This window comes from Cebus imitator, unplaced genomic scaffold, assembly GCF_001604975.1.
Source record: "Cebus imitator isolate Cc_AM_T3 unplaced genomic scaffold, Cebus_imitator-1.0 Scaffold122, whole genome shotgun sequence".
Classification (NCBI taxonomy): domain Eukaryota; kingdom Metazoa; phylum Chordata; class Mammalia; order Primates; family Cebidae; genus Cebus; species Cebus imitator.
In genome coordinates this window covers 385,366-403,462 of record NW_016107437.1, presented here as the reverse complement: position 1 = coordinate 403,462, position 18,097 = coordinate 385,366, and the positions used below count along the sequence as shown (strand labels likewise).

General features: G+C 46.0%; 1 protein-coding gene across 1 annotated transcript in view; it reads left to right on the top strand.

Annotated features, from left to right (window-relative positions):
- Positions 1-18,097, top strand: part of XYLT1 (xylosyltransferase 1) — a 375,167-nt gene that overhangs the window by 106,378 nt on the left and 250,692 nt on the right. The window contains exon 2 of the mRNA XM_017539936.2: positions 11,517-11,555. Coding sequence (XP_017395425.1) covers positions 11,517-11,555 — 39 coding nt within the window. The remainder of the gene's footprint in view (positions 1-11,516; positions 11,556-18,097) is intronic.

Here is an 18,097-nt window from a genome sequence, read left to right as displayed (position 1 = left end):
AAAAAAAAAAAAAAAAATGGAAAACCAATAAAATAACCTGTTTCCCGACTTTATGGCCTTCTGGGAGCAGCCACTTCACGAGGATGGAATGTGGGTTTATTGAAGTAATGCCCATAAATTGTTAATGATGGTATCTCGTAAGGATATAAGCAGTGATGGCTGTATAGTGGGCATTGTCCTCAAGGCCGTCATCTTCACTGTCACCATCCTTTTATTAAGAAATATTGGAGGAGGTTGAGGGGACAGGTTGCAGGCAGAGTCCCTCCCCTGCCGAAGCTTTCTGACTTTACCCTGACTCTAAATGTAGACGGCCCATCGTCTGTCCCCTGCAGGCCCACCTGCCAGCCAGGTGTTCTGAGCATCTCTCTTCTGCACCAGGAAGGCAGCTGGCCTAGGAAGGCACATTCCGAGCTGTAGCCTGGAACTGCAAAGCCCTCCACTCCTCACCTCCTGGGATTGTTCTCTTCCCCCATGGTTTGTGTTGGCCGTTCTGTGTGTGGCCTCTTGGAGACATTCCAACGCGAAGCGCTGCTGGATCACTGTTTTCCTGTATCTTCGAACAAAAGATGTCCTGGTCAGAGCCTCTTGTGAAGGAAAGAGGAGGAAGTGAAGAAAAGCAGGGAGGGATGTGCGTAGAAATTTATTTTGGCAAAATGGGATGAACTCCAGATTTGGTATCAAAAAACTGTGATTCTATACTGAATTTTAATCCAAACTGTGTGTGGCCCTTAAGAAATACGTCTCTCCTTCTGGATCTTCCATGCCTTTCTAGACATGGATGGGTTTGATTCAAGTCAGGGGCGGAAATCTAGGGAAACTGGAATTTATGAGTAAATAGATATCTGCTCCTCCAGCCGTATTGAGAACCTGAGGTCAGGTGGGCTGCTTAGTAATAGCTGCCTTAGGTACCTTATAGGGAAGTAGCTGCTCACCTGGTCTACATGTCTAAGTGCTTTTCTTGAACTCACAATTTTGGATTCTGGAGCTCAAATCTGAACTATTTTCTTGTTGAACAGAGGACTCACCCTGTGCGTGCGAAAAGCTAACGATTGGGCCGAGGTAGAGTTGTGGCTTGTGTTCCCAGCTCCAGGAAGATGTGTGTTCATTCAGAGCCTGGGTGGCCACCTCTAGAAAGATGTGCAGCCTTGGTGGAATTTAGCCAGCACTTCTTGTCTGGGCCTTGTCGTGTAGAGGCTACTTTCTTGGCACGTGGCAGGTCTTGTTTATGGCCTGAAATGCCTCTGAGCTGTGAAAAGCGAAACAGCGTAGAGTGTTGGCAATTGCCTTCTAAGAGGAACTAACGTTGGTGGCCCATCCACTCTGTCAGGACTGAGCCAGGCCCTGGTAAAACATCTTTGTCATGCTTACAGTGACTGTGAGGTGATGATGATTATTATTATCACCATTGACCACTGTAACAAGCTAAGTAGTCAACCGGAAGACTCACAGCAAGAAAATGGGAACGTCTAGTATGTGGAGTATCAGATCCAATTGCGAGATGCTGATAGAACCATGAACTGTGGTTTAATGATTCCAATTCAAGATGTGGTTGTACCACTGGAAGGCAGTGTAGCTTAGTGGTCCAAAAGGATGCCCTGTTTGAAATCCTGGCTTCACCACCTCCTAATGAATGACTTTCAAAACGTTACTTCTTCTCTGAGCCTCAGTTGCACCATCTGTAAAATGGGGCTTTTGATGCCTGTCTCCTAGAGTTGTTGTAAGGTTTGTTTATTTTGAGACAGGGTCTTGCTCTGTCACCCAGGCTGGAGTGCAGTGGCACAATCTTGGCTTACTGCAGCCTCCACCTCCTGGGTTCAAGCGATTCTTGTGCCCAGCCTCCCATGTAGCTGGGACTACATGCATGCGCCAACACGCCCAGCTAATTTTGTATTTTAGTGGAGATAGAGTTTCACCATGTTGGCCAGGCTTGTCTCGAACTCCTGATCTCCAGTGATCTGCCAACCTTGGCTTCCCAGAGTGCTAGGATTACAGGTGTGAGCCACCATATCCAGCCACTTGTAAGATCTAAATGAGACAGTATTTATACACCCCTTACACTAATACCTTGCATTCAGTGTGGGAACAGTGTTAGCTAGTATTTTGATTATTGTCAATATTGATTAGCTATGTGGCCTTAGGCAATTTGCATTAATATGGGGGTGATCAATTCTGCTGCTTGCCGTAGCCAAGCAGCTACTCGATCTGGAGCTGTTTTCTTGCGAGAATACACATCTAGTTTTGCTAAATCTTCTGTTCTTAAAGGAGAAATGAGAAATCTGCATTTGCCTGTGAAGTATCCTGGTTTTAAAACATTGGCAATGATCTCAAGTATTTCATCAAGGCTGCAGGCCAAAAAAAAAAAAAAACAGCAGACCAGCTTGAAGTCCACAGGCCACCAGTAGGGCATTCCTCTCTTAACTCTCTGTAGCTCAAGCCTCTAATCTTTCCAGGTAGGTTTCTTCAAAACCTTGTAATTCCAAGATGGTAATTCTTTGTACGTTTTAAAGAATTACAAAACCTCTTGAGGTGCACACAGAACAAAGTATTATATATAGGAGTTTAGATTTTTGATAACCACTTGTGCTCAAGGATACACATACCAAGCTGGAGAAGCATTAAAATAATTCCCGGCCTGGCGCAGTGGCTGACACCTGTAATCCTAGCACTTTGGGAGGCCAAGGCGGGTGGATCACAAGGTCAGGAGTTGAAGACCAGTGTGGCCAAGATGGTGAAACCTCGTCTCTACTAAAAATACAAAAATTAGCTGGGTGTGGTGGTGGGCGCCTGTAATCCCAGCTACTTGGGAGGCTGAGACAGAGAATCGCTTTAACTCCAGAGGCGGAGGGTGCAGTGAGCTGAGGTCGAGCCACTGCACTCCAGCTTGGGTGACAGAGCGAGATTCCATCTCAAATAATAATAATGATTCCCATGTTTCCATGAGTCTGTGGTTTCTCTATCTTCCAAGGCTGTGGGTGATTACCATCGCCAAGGGCCTTCATTTTAAGGTTCTACTGCTCATTTCTGGGGTCTGAGCTAAGAAATATGGAATGAATGTAGGAGAGCAAAAAGACCAACTTTTTAAACTTTTTGAATACCAAAGAGAGAGCAATATGCCCAGCTTAAAGGGCTTAACGATATCTGCCAACATTTCTGTAAAACACTGAGATTCCCGTTGTTCTCTCTGTGGGGTTTCTGTTTTCTCCCCTGAGCCCTATTTGAAGGTGAGTTCACATTTTCTAACAAGGTGAGGGCTGTGTGATTCTGGCTGGCATTCACATTCCAAAGGAGGCCTTTTTTAGAGAACAAGGACTCTTCTGTGTCCCTGGCATCCTTCCCTCATCACCCAATGCCGCCTGGCCTGGCCTGCCCTGCACGTGCCCAGCCTTTCTCTTAGGAGCAGCTGTGAAATCCCACAGGGACATCTGAAGAGAAAGCCCCATTATGCAACACCTTGATTGCTACAAGGAGATCCTGAGAAGGAGTTGAGAAAGAGTCCCATTTCTCTGGGGAGGAAATGCTAGAAAAGAGGAGGGTGGTAGCCAGGTTTCTAGGGCAAGACAGATCCCTTCACCCAAGTGGGGAGAAAGGAACACCTTGCACTCATACTGGAAATTTCTTGGGGATGCAGAGCATGAACGCCACCCTCTTAAAACTTTTCATGCATGCATCTAACACTTGGTGGCTAGTTGGGGATTAGAGGCAGGAGTCGTATTCTTGGTCACTTTGGAAGCTTTTTCAGTCTTGAATTATGCATCGTGTAGTTTAGGTATCATGTAGAGGCATTCCGGTTCAGTGTACATAAGAATCCCCCAAGACTGTTTAATAAAAGTGTAGATTCCTTGGACCCTTGCCCAGAGATTCTGATTTGGTAAGTTCATACTTTGGAGAAACACCAGGATGTCGGTTAAAGGACTAGTTTCTGGCAACTTAGAAACTTGCTTCCTGCTCCTGGTTCCATTCGTGATTAGCCCTGTGTTTTTAAGCAGATGATTCTCTGAGAGCATCAGTTATCTGATTTATAAAATGGGGATCATGATACCTTCCTTGGCAGGGTTGCAGGAATTTCATATGCTTGGCACAAAGTAAGCATTCAGAACGAATTAGCTATATTTGCTCATTTCACTGCCATCATACGGCATGGGCTGCACTACAGTAACTTGCAGTGCAGAAGACTCGTGGTTTAGTAGGGTTGAGTATAGAGGGATATGCCTCAGCCTTTGTAAGCTTGGAGGAAGAAATCAAACAGAAGATCATTTTTAAAAAAATAAATATTTTATTGTGTTTTAGGTTTCAGGGTACATGTGAAGAACATGCAAGATCGTTGCATAGATACATACATGGCAATGTGGTTTGCTGCCTTCCTCCCCGCCACCTATATCTGGCATTTCTCCCCATGTTATCCCTCCCCACTCCCCACCTGCTGCTGTCCCTCCCCTAGTCCCTCCCAGCAGACCCCAGTGTGTGATGCTCCCCTCCCTGTGTCCCTGTGTTCTCATTGTTCAACACCCGCCTATGAGTGAGAACTGAGATTGTAACTATGCACAGTATCTATTTGTATTTAATGTTCACTACAACTCAGGATGTCGTGGTATCCCCCGTTCAAGACGAGGAGGAGGCCTTCTGTTAGGGTTTCCTGAAACAATTGAGCTTTATACCTCCTAAGCTTATGTGATTGTTAATTATGTCCCTTACAAAAAGGCCCCAGAAAATAAATTCTGTTTTTCACTTTCTTACAGTAGCTCTATTGGCAAGTATAATCCTAACTGTTTACATAGTGTCAATAAGAAAAATAAATCACAGAAGCTAAGGTCTTTGCCCAAGGTCACAAGTGGTGCTAGGTGGTTGTTACAGACTGAATTGTACCCCCACCCTAAATTCATAATGTTGAAGCCCTACCCCCGACCCCAGTACCTCAAGACGTGACTATTTGGAGATAAGGCCTTTACAGAGGTGATTAAATTAATGGAATCCTCATTTAATCTGACTGGTTTGTTGATAAGAAAAAGAAATTTGGACGGGGTGTGGTGGCTCACATCTGTAGTCCTAGGGCTTTGGGAGGCTGAGGTGGGAGGATCACCTGAGGTCAGGAGTTCAAGACCAGCCTGGCCAACATGGTGAAATCCCATCTCTACTAAAAATACAAAAATTAGCTGGGTGTGGTGGCGCATGACTGTAATCCCAGCACTTTGGGAGGCTGAGGAAGATGGATCGCTTGAGGTCAGGAATGCAAGACCAGCCAGCCAACATGACGAAAACCCATCTCCACTAAAAATACCTTAAAAAATTAGCTGGGCATGGGGGCAAGCACCTGTAATCCCAGCTACTCAGGAGGCTGAGGCAGGAGAATCACTTGAACCCAGGAGGCAGAGGTTGCAGTGAGCTGGGATTGTGCCACTGCCCACCAGACTGGGTGACAGAGTGAGACTCCATCTTCCCTCCTCATCCACCCCCAAAAAACGAGGAAATTTGGACACACAGATACCAAGGATGCATATGCATGAAGAAAAGATTGTGAGGAAATGGCGAGGAGGCCACCATCTCTGCAAGCTAAGAGGAGAGTCAGACCTCAGAAGCCAGACCTGCAGATACTTTGATCTTAGACTTTCAGCCTGTAGAACTGTGAAAAGATAAATCTCTGTTGTTTAAGCCAACTAGCCTGCATACTGTTACAGTAGCCCTAGTGAACGAATACAGTGGTGATGCATGGTTTGAACCCTGGGCTGACCTCTAAACCTGCACTGTGTTCCCACTGAACAGTCCCACTTTGCCCTGCACCAGGCCTGCAGCTAAGTGACAGTGTCTCTTTAGGTTTCTGGCTGGGCATTCAAACTTGGCTTCAGCTCGGCGTTCTCCCTAGCGTCAGGAGTGAGTTTTCGTTTGCTGTGGTCTGCGATCCCATGAAGAGTTTCTTAGATTTTCCACATTGTCTGGTAATTGGATGATGAGTAACAGTGAGACTCCATCTTTTTGATGGTGGAAGGTTCTCAGTTCTGGCCTTAATTAGAGGGCCCTCGGGGAGAGAAAGCACCAAGCCAGCCTTCTGAAGCATTCCCTGGGAGCGTCTGAAAGCAGGTGGCGTGTAAAGACCCATGGTCTATGTCATTGATTTGGTGGGCCTCACCGAGAAATCTGGCTCTGAAGGCATGAGTCCCAGGCTCATTATCTCTACACGAATGACACTGCCTGACACCCAGGAGCAAGTGCTGTCTTAGGAACATCCTCAAAGCAAAGGAAGAGAACACCCTTTCCAGTGGCTGAGGCTTAGCTCAGGGCTCAGAATCTGCCAGGAGCGCCAGACAGGTTTGGTGCATGCGTGGATTGATAACGAACAAATTCCTCCTCCTCTACTTTCTTTGTTGGGGCTTAATTGCTTGTTAAAATCAGGCCTTTGGCCTGGAGCCTGGCTTCCTGTTCTTACAAGTAAGACTTTTGAGGTGTAGACAAGTTTCATTTCTCTAAGACCTGTAATCAGGCTCCTGCCACTTATTTAAACAGTTAGCTTTGGGAATAGCAGTGTACACAGAGTCACTTTTAAACTCATTTCTGTCCCCCTTGTGGCACCTGCCAGGCATAGAGCTAGCTACTGAGTTGGAACTTAGTAAACATGTGTGGATTGATTTACCTAACGACACGGTTCCTTGCTGTGGCAAAGTGACTGTTTTGTTTTTGGTCATGATATGTTTGCCAATTTCTATCCACCATGTCCACTACCTTTTTAAAAAAGACAGATGGTGGCTGGGCACGGTGGCTCATGCCTATAATACGAGCACTTTGGGAGGCTGAGGCAGGTGGATCACCTGAGGTCAGAAGTTGGAGACCAGCCTGGCCAATGTGACGAAACCCCATCTCTACTAAAAATACAAAAATTAGCTGGGCATGGTGGTACATGCCTATAATCCCAGCTACCAGCAGGGGCTGAGGCAGGAAGATGGCTTGAACCTGGGAGGCGGAGGTTGCAGTGAGCCAAGTTAGTGCCACTGCACTCCAACCTGCGTAACAGAGTGAGACTCTGTCTCAAAATATAAAAAAATTTTTAAAAAATGGATTCTGGTATTTTTTAAGGTGGTACTGCTTATTTGCTGTAAGTATTCTTGATTCTGATAGACATTATCCAAAAATTGCAGGATGACTTTATTTAAAGTAAAAATGGATTTTCCAACAGAGCTCTTGTAAAATAGCGGAACCCAGAGTTCTCAAGTGTAAGCTGCTGGGATCAAATCCAGGCTTTCAGCAGCATCTGTGTGAGTCGGATGGGTTACCAATCTCTCTGGTCATCAGCTTCTCCATCTCTATGCTAATGACAGCGATAATGATAGTATCTACCTCTTAGGATTATTACAGGGTAAATGAAATGATGTATGCATAGAAGTTAAGCCCAGTGCCTGGAACTTAGTAAGAACTTAACAAATGTCATTTATTGCTAGTATTCAACTGTTCAGTACCTCAGTCAAGTAATAGTCCCATAGGACCAAGTTAAGAATAAACCAAAGGAATGAAAACTGTCTATATTTGCTGGCAAAAGGATTCTGAGTAATCATTTCCTGTAATGTTATGATAGTATCTAAGTAACATATTCAGAAGGACTGGTGTATCGGGCACACGGGGATGAAGGTCACTGATTTCCTTGGTTGATGTAATGGTACAGCTGGCACACAGGGCTTGGCACCTAGTAGGCCCTCTATAAATGATCGCTATTAGCTGTAGTTAATTCAGGTTCCTGGCATGCATTTGTAGACTTAGAGAAGGAGCATGTAGACTGGGTACAGTGATTCATGCCTGTAATCCCAGCCCTTTGGGAGGCCGAGGCAGGCAAATCACGAGGTCAGGAGTTCGAGACTAGCCTGGCCAGTATGGTGAAACCCGTCTCTACTAAAAATACAAAAATTAGCCAGGCAATGGTGGTGGGTGCCTATAATCCCAGCTACTTGTGAGACTGAGGCAGAAAAATCACTTGAACCCAGGAGGCAGAGGTTGCAGTGAGCCGAGATTCTGTGGCTGCATTCCAGCCTGGGTGAAAGAGCGAGCATCCATCTCAAAAAGAAAAAAAAAAAAAAGAAAAGAGCATGTACTTTTTAGGTTTTGAGTCTGTGAGTGTTTGTGATAACACTTTCTGATCTATCAAGGTCACTGTTTAGAAAGTATATCAGTTATTGCCACAGTAATGCTGTGTAACAAATGACTTCAAAACTGAATGCTGTGAAACAAGCATACGTTTTCCGTGTGTTGGCAGGGGGTCAGTTGATCTGGGCCGGGCTTGGCTCCAGGCTACAGATTTTATACAGGTCTGTTCCAGTACCCTGTTGTCCTGGGACCAGCAGGGTACTGGGGACAGGACATGATCTCTTGTGGTAATGGTAAAAACACAATAGGCCACACTTCATCACTGAAGCATATTTCAAGCCCCTGCTTATGCCACAGCTGCCAACCTCCCATTGGGTAAAACAGTCAAATGGGCACAGCCAACCTGAGGGGATGGAGAAGCACACAGCCAAGAACTGCAGCGTCACATGACCAGAGGGTGTGGCTCTAGGAGCTGTGATGAATGAGGGCCACCAATTCAGTGCACCTAGTCCCCCATTTGACTCCCCCAACTTAGCTGTTGCCGTAGATGATATGAAAGGGCTTCCCTTGTTGAAGGCAGTTCCATGGTCTCTGGTACCTGCATTAAGATTCTGAAAGCACTCTACGGTAGCATGCACACACGTTGCAAATTCCCCTTTGGTCTCCAGGAGGCTTTCCTCTGATGGACAGGAATTTACTCTACTGTAAACCAAAGAGTCCCAATTTAGACAGATAGGATGGATTAGGCAGACAGCATCATTGACCTGGTTCCACTTCGTTAGCCTTTCCAATTAAGGAGGATGTTGCTGAAAGTGAGACCTCACAGATATATAGTCATACTTTGAATCCTCTGGACTGGAAGGCTCTTCAGGGAGAGTCTTCCATTTCCACTGTGCACAGAGGGAGGAGAGCAAAAGAATCTTGGCAAGCGAGTCCTAAGTATTGATGATGTGGCCACTTGTGAGGACTTTATCTTCCTCCTGGCTAGTTAATGGAGATGCTAAATAGATAGAATTTGTGCTTTTGCTTTCCAGAATCTTCTTAATCTTGGATCCCTGACCATGCACTGATTAGGTCTCTGATCTTGCAACATCAGATAGAGAGTTGATGCTTCACTGCATCTAGGGATCAGGCTCTTGATTTTGTCAGCACAGTTAACAGAGATTTCCTGTGACTTCCCAAGGAAAGTCTTGTCCACTGGAGCTGTTTTAGGGGTTCAGGATGGCATTCTGTCCTCTTGGACCTTGTGGAGATTCTAAGCAATGAAGCACAAGTCTCAGACAGTAGCCAAATGGGCTGTGAAGTACAGTTTAATTAATCTGGGCATGCACTCAACACCCCAGTGCGGTGCTTTGCTAGGACTTGGCCTGGAGATTGAGGCTAATTTTGAGGCTGAGATGCAGCTTCTTGTCTTATAATCAGAATCGAGGTGGTAAGATCTGAGTGCACAGTAGACACAGATTACTCTGACCTGAATAGCAGATGTTGCATGTATGCTCTCACCCTCTAAGTAGCATGTTCCAAGTCTGACTCACACTGCCACCCACAGACCAGGAGGATGGTCTTGCTTCCCAAAGACAAAAATGGGTCCTGCCCCGTTTGCTTGCTTGACACAGGGAAACAGGAAGTAAAGAGTAGACGCTTTCTGCATGGGCGTGACAGAGTAGGGGTTTAGAATGCCTGATCAAAAAAAAAAGTTGCTCTATGAGTGTTATGTCTTTACCAGTCCTAGCTGCCACTTCTTTACCCCTGGGAGGGAAACAGTAAGGATTTGAAGAGCCAGGCTTAAAACAGCTTCTTCATGACTTCTCCAGATTCCTTTATAGGTCAAGGCTGCAATGTTGGGGGAGGGGGAGAACAGGTTCCCCTCAGTGTTTTCTGGAGTGTGAGGAAGACTCAGTGCCTGGGGCAATGTGAGAATTGGAGTGGGATGTTCTCCTGGCAGTTTCCTTTCAGTTACACCGATGGAGAATTGCCGGGAGTTGGAGTGGGGGATTGATGAATTCCTCTTCCTCGAGGACAGAGCTGAGCAGAGCTCACCACGTTTCTGAGATTGTGCCTCTTACACTCCTCAGAATTGGGCATCGTTATAAAGATACATGGAACAGTCATCAGGACAGTGAATGGCAGCTCACCTCGAGGAGGGGTTTAGAGTGTTCCAGTTTCCCTGCATTGCCTTCTTGTTCACAGTGTGGGTCAGTGGGCTGGTGGTAATTTGCATGACTTTCTAAAAGCCTGTGGTGGAAATGGGAAGAGAAAGCAAAGCTTCAAACTGGGTCTGTTCTTCAGGGCCCTAAAATCATGCCCATTTTCCGTAGGAGGCATCTTCAGGTTGTGGTTACCAGAATTATAAATCCAAGATGGTTAAGTTCAGAGCAGACATACTGTAGACAGAAATAGCCTTCATGGGCTGGGCTTGCTATTTTCTTTGGAAACCACTCACTGGACGCTGCCACCTCCTCCCATCAGTCTTTCCCTCCTCCTGTACCCACCCTGTCTCTCCTCCAACCCAAAGAGTTTGTGCTTAATGACCTGGGACAGTACCACCAAGCATTCCCAGTCAATCGGCTTTTTGTAGAGAGTGAATGAATAGGACATTTCTGTGGCCTTCTCTATCCTAAAAACGACCTTCCCCAGCTCACTGGAATGTGCTACTCAAACCAGAAAGTAAGCTGTTCCCTCTCATTCCCTCCCTCATCCTTTCCAAGATCAGAAGCAAATAGGTGGCCGTGGCCCTAGCTAGAACTCGGTATTCTTTCAGGTTTGTTCCTACTTCTCTTACAGAGCCAAAGTCTCCTTCCTATAGAGGGTTTGGATGCACTTTGAGATATTTGGCAAGGGTGTGTTGTTTCTTTTTTCTTTACACTTTGTTGTCTGTATGATCTCTACGTGGGTGTTTCCTTCACAGAAAACTTGAGCCTCCTTCATCATTTGGACATGAAAAGAAGTGTTGGGGCGGGAAGACTGGGCCACGCTGCCCTGATGTCTCTGTAGAATGGAGGAGAGAGGGTGGGGCTGCCCTCCCTGTGGGGTGGCGTGAGCACTGAGGAAACAAAGCTTTGTTTGAAAATGATGCTGGGAGCTTGGCATGGTGGCTCATGCTTATAATCCCAGCACTTTGGGAGGCTGAGGTGGGAGGATCATTGAGGCCAAAGTGTTGGAGAACAGCCTGGGCAACATAGCGAGACCCCCATCTCTACAAAAGTAATAAAAACTAGACTGGCATGGTAGTGCATTCCTGTTGTCTTAGCTACGTGGGAGGCTGAGGTGGGAGGACCACTTGAGTCCTGGAGGTCAAGTTCGCGGTGAGCTGTGATCACACCACTGCACTCCAGCGTGGGCAACAGAGCAAGACCCTGTCTCTTAAAAAAAAAAAGAAAAAGACAAAATGATACTGGGGTGGTAAGTAAACTTTTTACCACTCCTCACTTGCATTTTCTCCTTTCGTCCCACAGGATCCACACCCGAGTCCGCTCATCAGCCTGGAGACTCAAGTGAGTACCTTTCTGGTCTTTGCCACTTACCTCAGTGTTGATATTCCAGCTCTCAAGGGGACTTGTCCCCTGGCTTCGAATGGCTGGACAGGCCCGTAGCTGCCCGTTGTCACATTTGGATGTGTGTGTGCCTATACATGTGTGTCTACACACTGGCAGATTGTGTACACATGTGTGCAATAGTGTGGGTGTGCATGTGCGCACATATTTGCACCCACGTGTCTGGTGCCCCTCCCTCCCGTGGCAAGAGCCATAATTATTTGTTTTGTTTCTTTTGAGTTTTCCCTGTCCTTTGCTCCTGCCCAACGATCATGAGGAGGTTCATGCAAAGAAGAGAGGAGACAGGGGAGCCATGAAGTGGGAAGATGCTATTCTTTTTTTATTTTTGAGACAGAGTTTCACTCTTGTTGCTCAGGCTGGAGCACAATGGCGTGATCTCAGCTCACCAGAACCTCCACCTCCTGGGTTGAAGCGATCGATTCTCCCGCTTCAGCCTCCCGAGTAGCTGGGATTACAGGCATGGGCCACTATGCTCAGCTAATTTTGTATTTTTGGTAGAGATGTGGTTTCTCCATGTTGGTCAGGCTGGTCTCAAATTCCTGACCTCAGGTGATCCGCCCACCTCAGCCTCCCCAAGTGCTGGGATTACAAGCGTGAGCCACCAGGACCTGGCCCAGTGTTGCTCTTTGATGCCTAAATTTGGAGGACTTTTTCTCCTTGGCAGTGAGGTCAGCAGATAGAAGGAAGTCACATCCTTTATCTACTTGCATGTTAGGTCATCCTGAGGAATCGTGATTGTGGTGGTGTTTCCATGTGGGGAGGATGACGGTCAGTGGGTCTTATAAGGGACAGCATGGTCCTGACTCTCTGCTTTCTGCCTTCCTGGGAGATAGGACAGTGCAGCAGCTATGAGTGTGGGCCTTGGAGTTCGGCAGAGCCAGGTGGAATTCCACCTCTGTTCTTCTAGCCCTGCAACATTTGTGGGGCCACATAATGTCTAAGCCAGTGTCCTCCCATCGGAAACGTTATCCCAATGATAGTGTCCACCTTGCAGGGTTGTGGTTGAGAATCACAGGACATGATGTTTATAAGGCCTGGGGTACGTGCTAAGTGCTTCTGAGTGGTAGCTTTTTAAACCAGTAGAACTGTGACCTTTCCTGCTGGAAATGGATATTTCTTATCTTTGGATTGATCATTTCTTTAGCTCTTTGGATGTGTCTGACAGTAAAGAGAGAAGACTGGTTGGGCCTCATTCTGAGCCCCGCAGTGGAGAGTTTACAAGTGTCAGATACAGTCAGACTTGTTTGAACCTTTCAAGGCTGAATGATGGATTGTAAGTTGCAAGGGTTTCTGGAGTGCACTGGAAGAGAGCACCTGCTCCCCTGTCCTTTGCCCCCGCCGCCTTGGGTCCTTGCCCTCTCCTTGGCATCTCTGCTTGGGTCTCCTAAGAGGAATGAGGAGACCCACCTTGCTTCCTCCTTTCTGGGGAAGGCCAGTGGATCAGGGTTTCCTTTTATTTTTCTGTCCTCTGGGCACACGTGCAGTCATATGGGCCATAGGGCTGACCAAGCAGCAGGGCTGGCAGGGAAGAATAGAAGGTGCAGCTTTGAGGAGGAAAAGGATTCAGTTTCCTCTGCCTGTTTAGCCCCCCGCTGGTTTGGTTTTGTCTGTACTTACCACCTTGACCATGCTTGCCTTATTTGAATTTCATCTGTCCTATAAAGTCACCTAAAAAATAGGTTTTTCCAGCCCGGTGCTGTGGCTCATGCCTGTAATCTCAGCACTTTGGGAGGCCGAGGCGAGTGGATCACTTGAGTTCAGGAATTCAAGACCAGCCCGGCCAACATGGTAAAACCTTGTCTCTACTAAAAATGAAAACTTAGCTGAGTGTGGTGGCAGGTGCCTGTCATCCCAGCTACTCAGGAGAATCACTTGAACCCAAGAGGCAGAGGTTGCAGTGAGCCGAGATCGTGCTACTGCACTCCAGCCTGGGTAACAGTGATAGTTCGTCTCAAAAAAAAAAAAAAAAAAAGTTTTTTCTTAACCCACTTTGCTTTCAGAAATAGACTTATGTTAATCCAGTGGTTCTCAACCAGAAGGTGGTTTTGATTCCCAGTGGTTATTTGTAAACATTTGAAGACATTTGTTGGTGGTATCATCTGGTTGGGGGTTTCTGACTGGCATCCAGTAGGTAGAGACCTGATTTGCTGTTAAATATCCTATAACACAGAGACCAGCTCCTGGAAAGAATTATCTGGTCCTGGGCCTGGCACGGTGGCTCACGCCTGTAATCCCAGCACTTTGGGAGGCCCAGGTGGGTGGATCACTTGTTGCTAGGAGTTTGAGACCAGCCTAGCCAATATGGTGAAACCCCATTGCTACTAAAAAAAAAAAAAAAAAAAAAAAAAAAAAAAAAAAAAAAAAAAAAAAAAAAAAAAAAAAAAAAAAAAAAAAAAAAAAATTATCCAGCCTTAAATACGAAAGCTGTTGAGATTGAGAAATACTGTCTCGAGCAATAATATTGGTGGAATCACAAGTCTGAAGTGCTAGTTAAATTTCTTTTTTTGCCCAATATTAAAATACTAAACTGTGAAAATAATGTTCCTTTAGTCACCCTCTGATGTCACCTAAATACACACTTATCAGAGATGTGTGCTACCCTTTGGGAAATGTTTCTCCTCCCAGGCTACCCCATGGATTAGGAGAGAAATTCCGGGGTATGATTTTAAAATGATGGTCTTTCTCTTCCTCATCATCCTTCCCCAAAAGGAAAGCCTATTAGACTTAGGAAAGTCTAATAGGGCAAACATCTGTATCCCGAACTCTGGAAGTCACACGTTATCTCCTGGGAGTGGAACAACTGCATCCCCAGATGGTTCTGTGTTTGACCTTCCTGTACCCTTCACTCTGGACACCACCCCATCAGCCCTTCAAAACCCACATGGGAAAGAGCAGTCAGGGGCCAGTGGCTTTGGGTAGCACCTGAGGTTGCCAGCAGCCCCTTACACAGGGACCATTCTTAAAGTCCTGTCTGTTAGCCCAAAGGACCTGAGCCTCCATCTGCAGCCAGCAGTGGTACGGGGTAGACCCTCAGCCTTTGTGCCATGCCACTGGGGAAAGGCTTCAATTTGTCTGCAGACAGGGCTCCATCAGCCTGATTTGGCTCCCTGTCTTTGGGGAGCCTGGGAATATTGTTGTCTTTCTCCGAGTTCTGATTTCCCATGTTAAAGAAATGTTGGAACCCAACTAAAGTGCAGATTTTTTTTGTGACTGTTGGCACAAGCCTGTGGCCAGATCTGACTTTGTGCTGGGCCTCAGCCCATTGTGGGGTGAATGATGGGATCCTGTTCAGCTGCCTGCAGGCAGGTCAGACAAGGGGGTCAGGTCCCTTTTTGGCAGGAAGTAGTGCCTCAAATGTTACCCATATGCCATGAGCAAGATGGCAGATGTGGCCAAGCTTGGAAGAATGAACTCTGCAGAGGTTAGGTGACAGATGTGCCCTGAGCCCTGGGTCACTTCCCACTTTCTTCCCCCAGTGCACTTGGCTTAACGATGGTATTGCCTGCTCCATCCTTGAGCCCAGCTGCCACAGGTGAGCCTGCCTGTTAGATTTCACTGAGAGCTGTATCTTGCACAGTGCATCAGCTGCTTTGCCTGCCCAAGACCTGGCCTGCATTATTAGAACATGCAGGGGCCCTTTCCTTCACCCATCTCTCTCTCCCACGTATGAATTGCAGCGGTCCTCGGCCATCGCTTGGTTCATCTGTCCCTGTGCAGCTGTTCTGAGTTGGGGGAGATGGATTGATTGGCTGCTGAGGACTCCTCTAATGCCCTTTGCCATTAGCACAGAAGAGCTTTGCATCTGTTGGCATCAGCAGGACTCTCTGCTTAACGGTCAGATTAATAGAATGAGGAAGCCGAGGAAGGTTTAAATCCCTGGTGTCAGCTTCCCCCTCAGCGGGCTGCCCCTGGAGAGGCACCAAGGAAGCCCTGACTTCCAGTGGTGAATGCTCCTCTGGTCCCCACATGGTGATCACCCAGGTGACATAGAAATAAAAGAAAGAAACCACCATGGCATGTGTGTACCTCTGCAGCAATCCTCCAAGGTCTGCACGTGTACCCCAGAACTTAAAGTACAATTAAAAAAAAAAAAAAAACAAAAAAAAAAAAAAAAAGATTTAAAATATACTATAAAAAAAAGAAAAACCATCTGTGATGTGACAGATAAAGAACCCAAGAAAAAGCAGACAAAAAAAAAAAAAACAATGAAAGAAAAAAAAAGTTCAGTGAGTGGTGCATTGGCATTATCCTTATCCCTGTTCTTGCTAACATTTACCATTTGCCAAGAACTGACTTCTCCCATTTTATCCGCAAATGCCATAGTTACACAGCTGTTTGTATGATACCCGATTTTCGGATGAAGTACTTAAGGGTCAGAGAGGCTAAGTAACTTGCCCAAGGTCACACATAAAGCAGTCAGCGTGGATGCGCACCAGATTCAGAGTTTCATGACATCAGAGTCTTCTCAACTGCTTTCCTATTTTGCAAGAATATAAAGTTGCCTTGACTAGTAGAAAGATTTGCTAATGCTCAGGCAATGCTGGAGAAATGGGCTTGGTATATGCAGTCCAACATTCATAGACAGACAGACAGATACGGTGCTTAGCACAACTATCGACAGATATACTTAGATATATGGGTAGAGAGATGCATGATGGGTAGATACATAGAAAGATGCTTTGCACAGTGAGTTATCTTTTGACAGATTGGCAGAGGGCTTGGGGTAAAAATGGCTTAAGCAATGGACCTGAACGAAAATTTATTTTAAAAGAGCAAAAGTGAAACACATCTCTGTGCATCAACAGTGTTTTGATAAATTTGAATACTTATTACTTGATTCTCTCGTTCTCATCCATCCCCAAGACGGTTGATCATTTCTGAATCCGCTCCCATTGGCAAAGTCTCTTGTCATTTAATATTAGCTTCTGTGCATCCTCCTGCCCCCATTCCCCAACCCTCAGCAGGCTCTCTGTCAATGAGCTAATGGCCTCCACTCAAACCCTGAGATACCTTGGGAGTTGTAATAAAGGACCTCTTTTGCAGAGTGAAGATTGGTCAGTCTGGGTATTTGTGAAGTCAGCTGGAGTTAGAGGGGAGCAGGTCTTCGTTTATCCTGAGATCCCTCTCAGGATCTGAAGATCAAGGGCATCAGGAGGAAAACTCCCCGCTTCTTGATTTTTAAAACCAACCAGATACTTGCATTTCTTTGATCAGCTAACTGGGGGTAGAGAGAAGGGAATGACATTCACATTATTTAAAGATGATGCTGGGCCGTGAGGATTGTGAACAAAACTCCCGTAGAAAATGAGTAGTGGCTGTGAATGGAAGTTAATACTTTAAATTATATCTATGTAAAGGCATTCATCTGTTTCCTTGTTCCATAAATCGCTATTGGGCCATGTGGAGGCCAGGCCTTGTGCTAAATACCAAGGATACAGCAGAGAGGAAAACAGAAGCTTCCTTGCCCAGAAAGCATCCATTCTAAGAGAGTCAGATGATAAAGGTACAAATAGATAGTAAATGCATTGGCAACTTGAGATAGTAATAAGCGGATGGAAATAAGACAAGCATGATTGTAAGAGAGTGACTGGGCTGGAGGTGGTTGTAAAATCTTTCAGGTAGGGGGATCTGAGCTGGAGAGGTGAGGTTCCAGTTTGAGCCCAGGTGGTGAGATGTGCTAAAAAGCGTACAGTTAAGAGTTAACCTTGCGAGAAGACCGCAATGACAGAGTTGTGAATTTTTGGCGTAGTATGTCTGAGTTCCTATAAAAATAATGCCTGATTTCCTCAGATTCAGTTAAGGAGTTCGCTCTTCCAATGCTTTTGTGTCGTTATAATGTCAAGATGAATAAAGAATTGCTTTATCAGGCAGGGGAGAAGGAAAAGGACCAAGGAGGCAGGAGAGAAGGAGAGGGGCTTACATTCAGGGCCGTCCTGTCAAACTAATATCTGATGTGAGCGTTCCGCGGGCTGAAAGAACTTTAGATCTTAACGACATTATGCTGACCTGGGGGGGGCTGATGTCTGAAATTTGGCTAATAGATAATTAGCTGACTAATGTTCAGCTGAACTTCAGTATAAACCAGTAGTTCTCAACTAGGTCAATTTTGACTGCCAAGGAGACATTTGGCAATGACTTGAGACTTGTTTTCCTTTTTTTTTTTTTAATTTGAGACGGAGTCTCGCTCTGTCGCCAGGCTGGAGTGCAGTGGCACAATCTCGGCTCACTGCAACCTCTGACTCTTGGGCTCAAGCAATTCTCCTGCCTCAGCCTCCCAAGTAGCTGGGATTACAGGCACATGCCACCATGCCCAGCTAATTTTTGTATTTTTAGTAGAGATGGGGTTTTATCATGTTGACTAGCATAGTCTTGATCGCCTGACCTTAGGTGATCCACCTGCCTCAGCTTCCCAAAGTGCTGCGATTACAGGTGTGAGCCACCGTGCCCGGCCCTTTCCTTTTTTTTTTTTTTTTTTTTTTTTT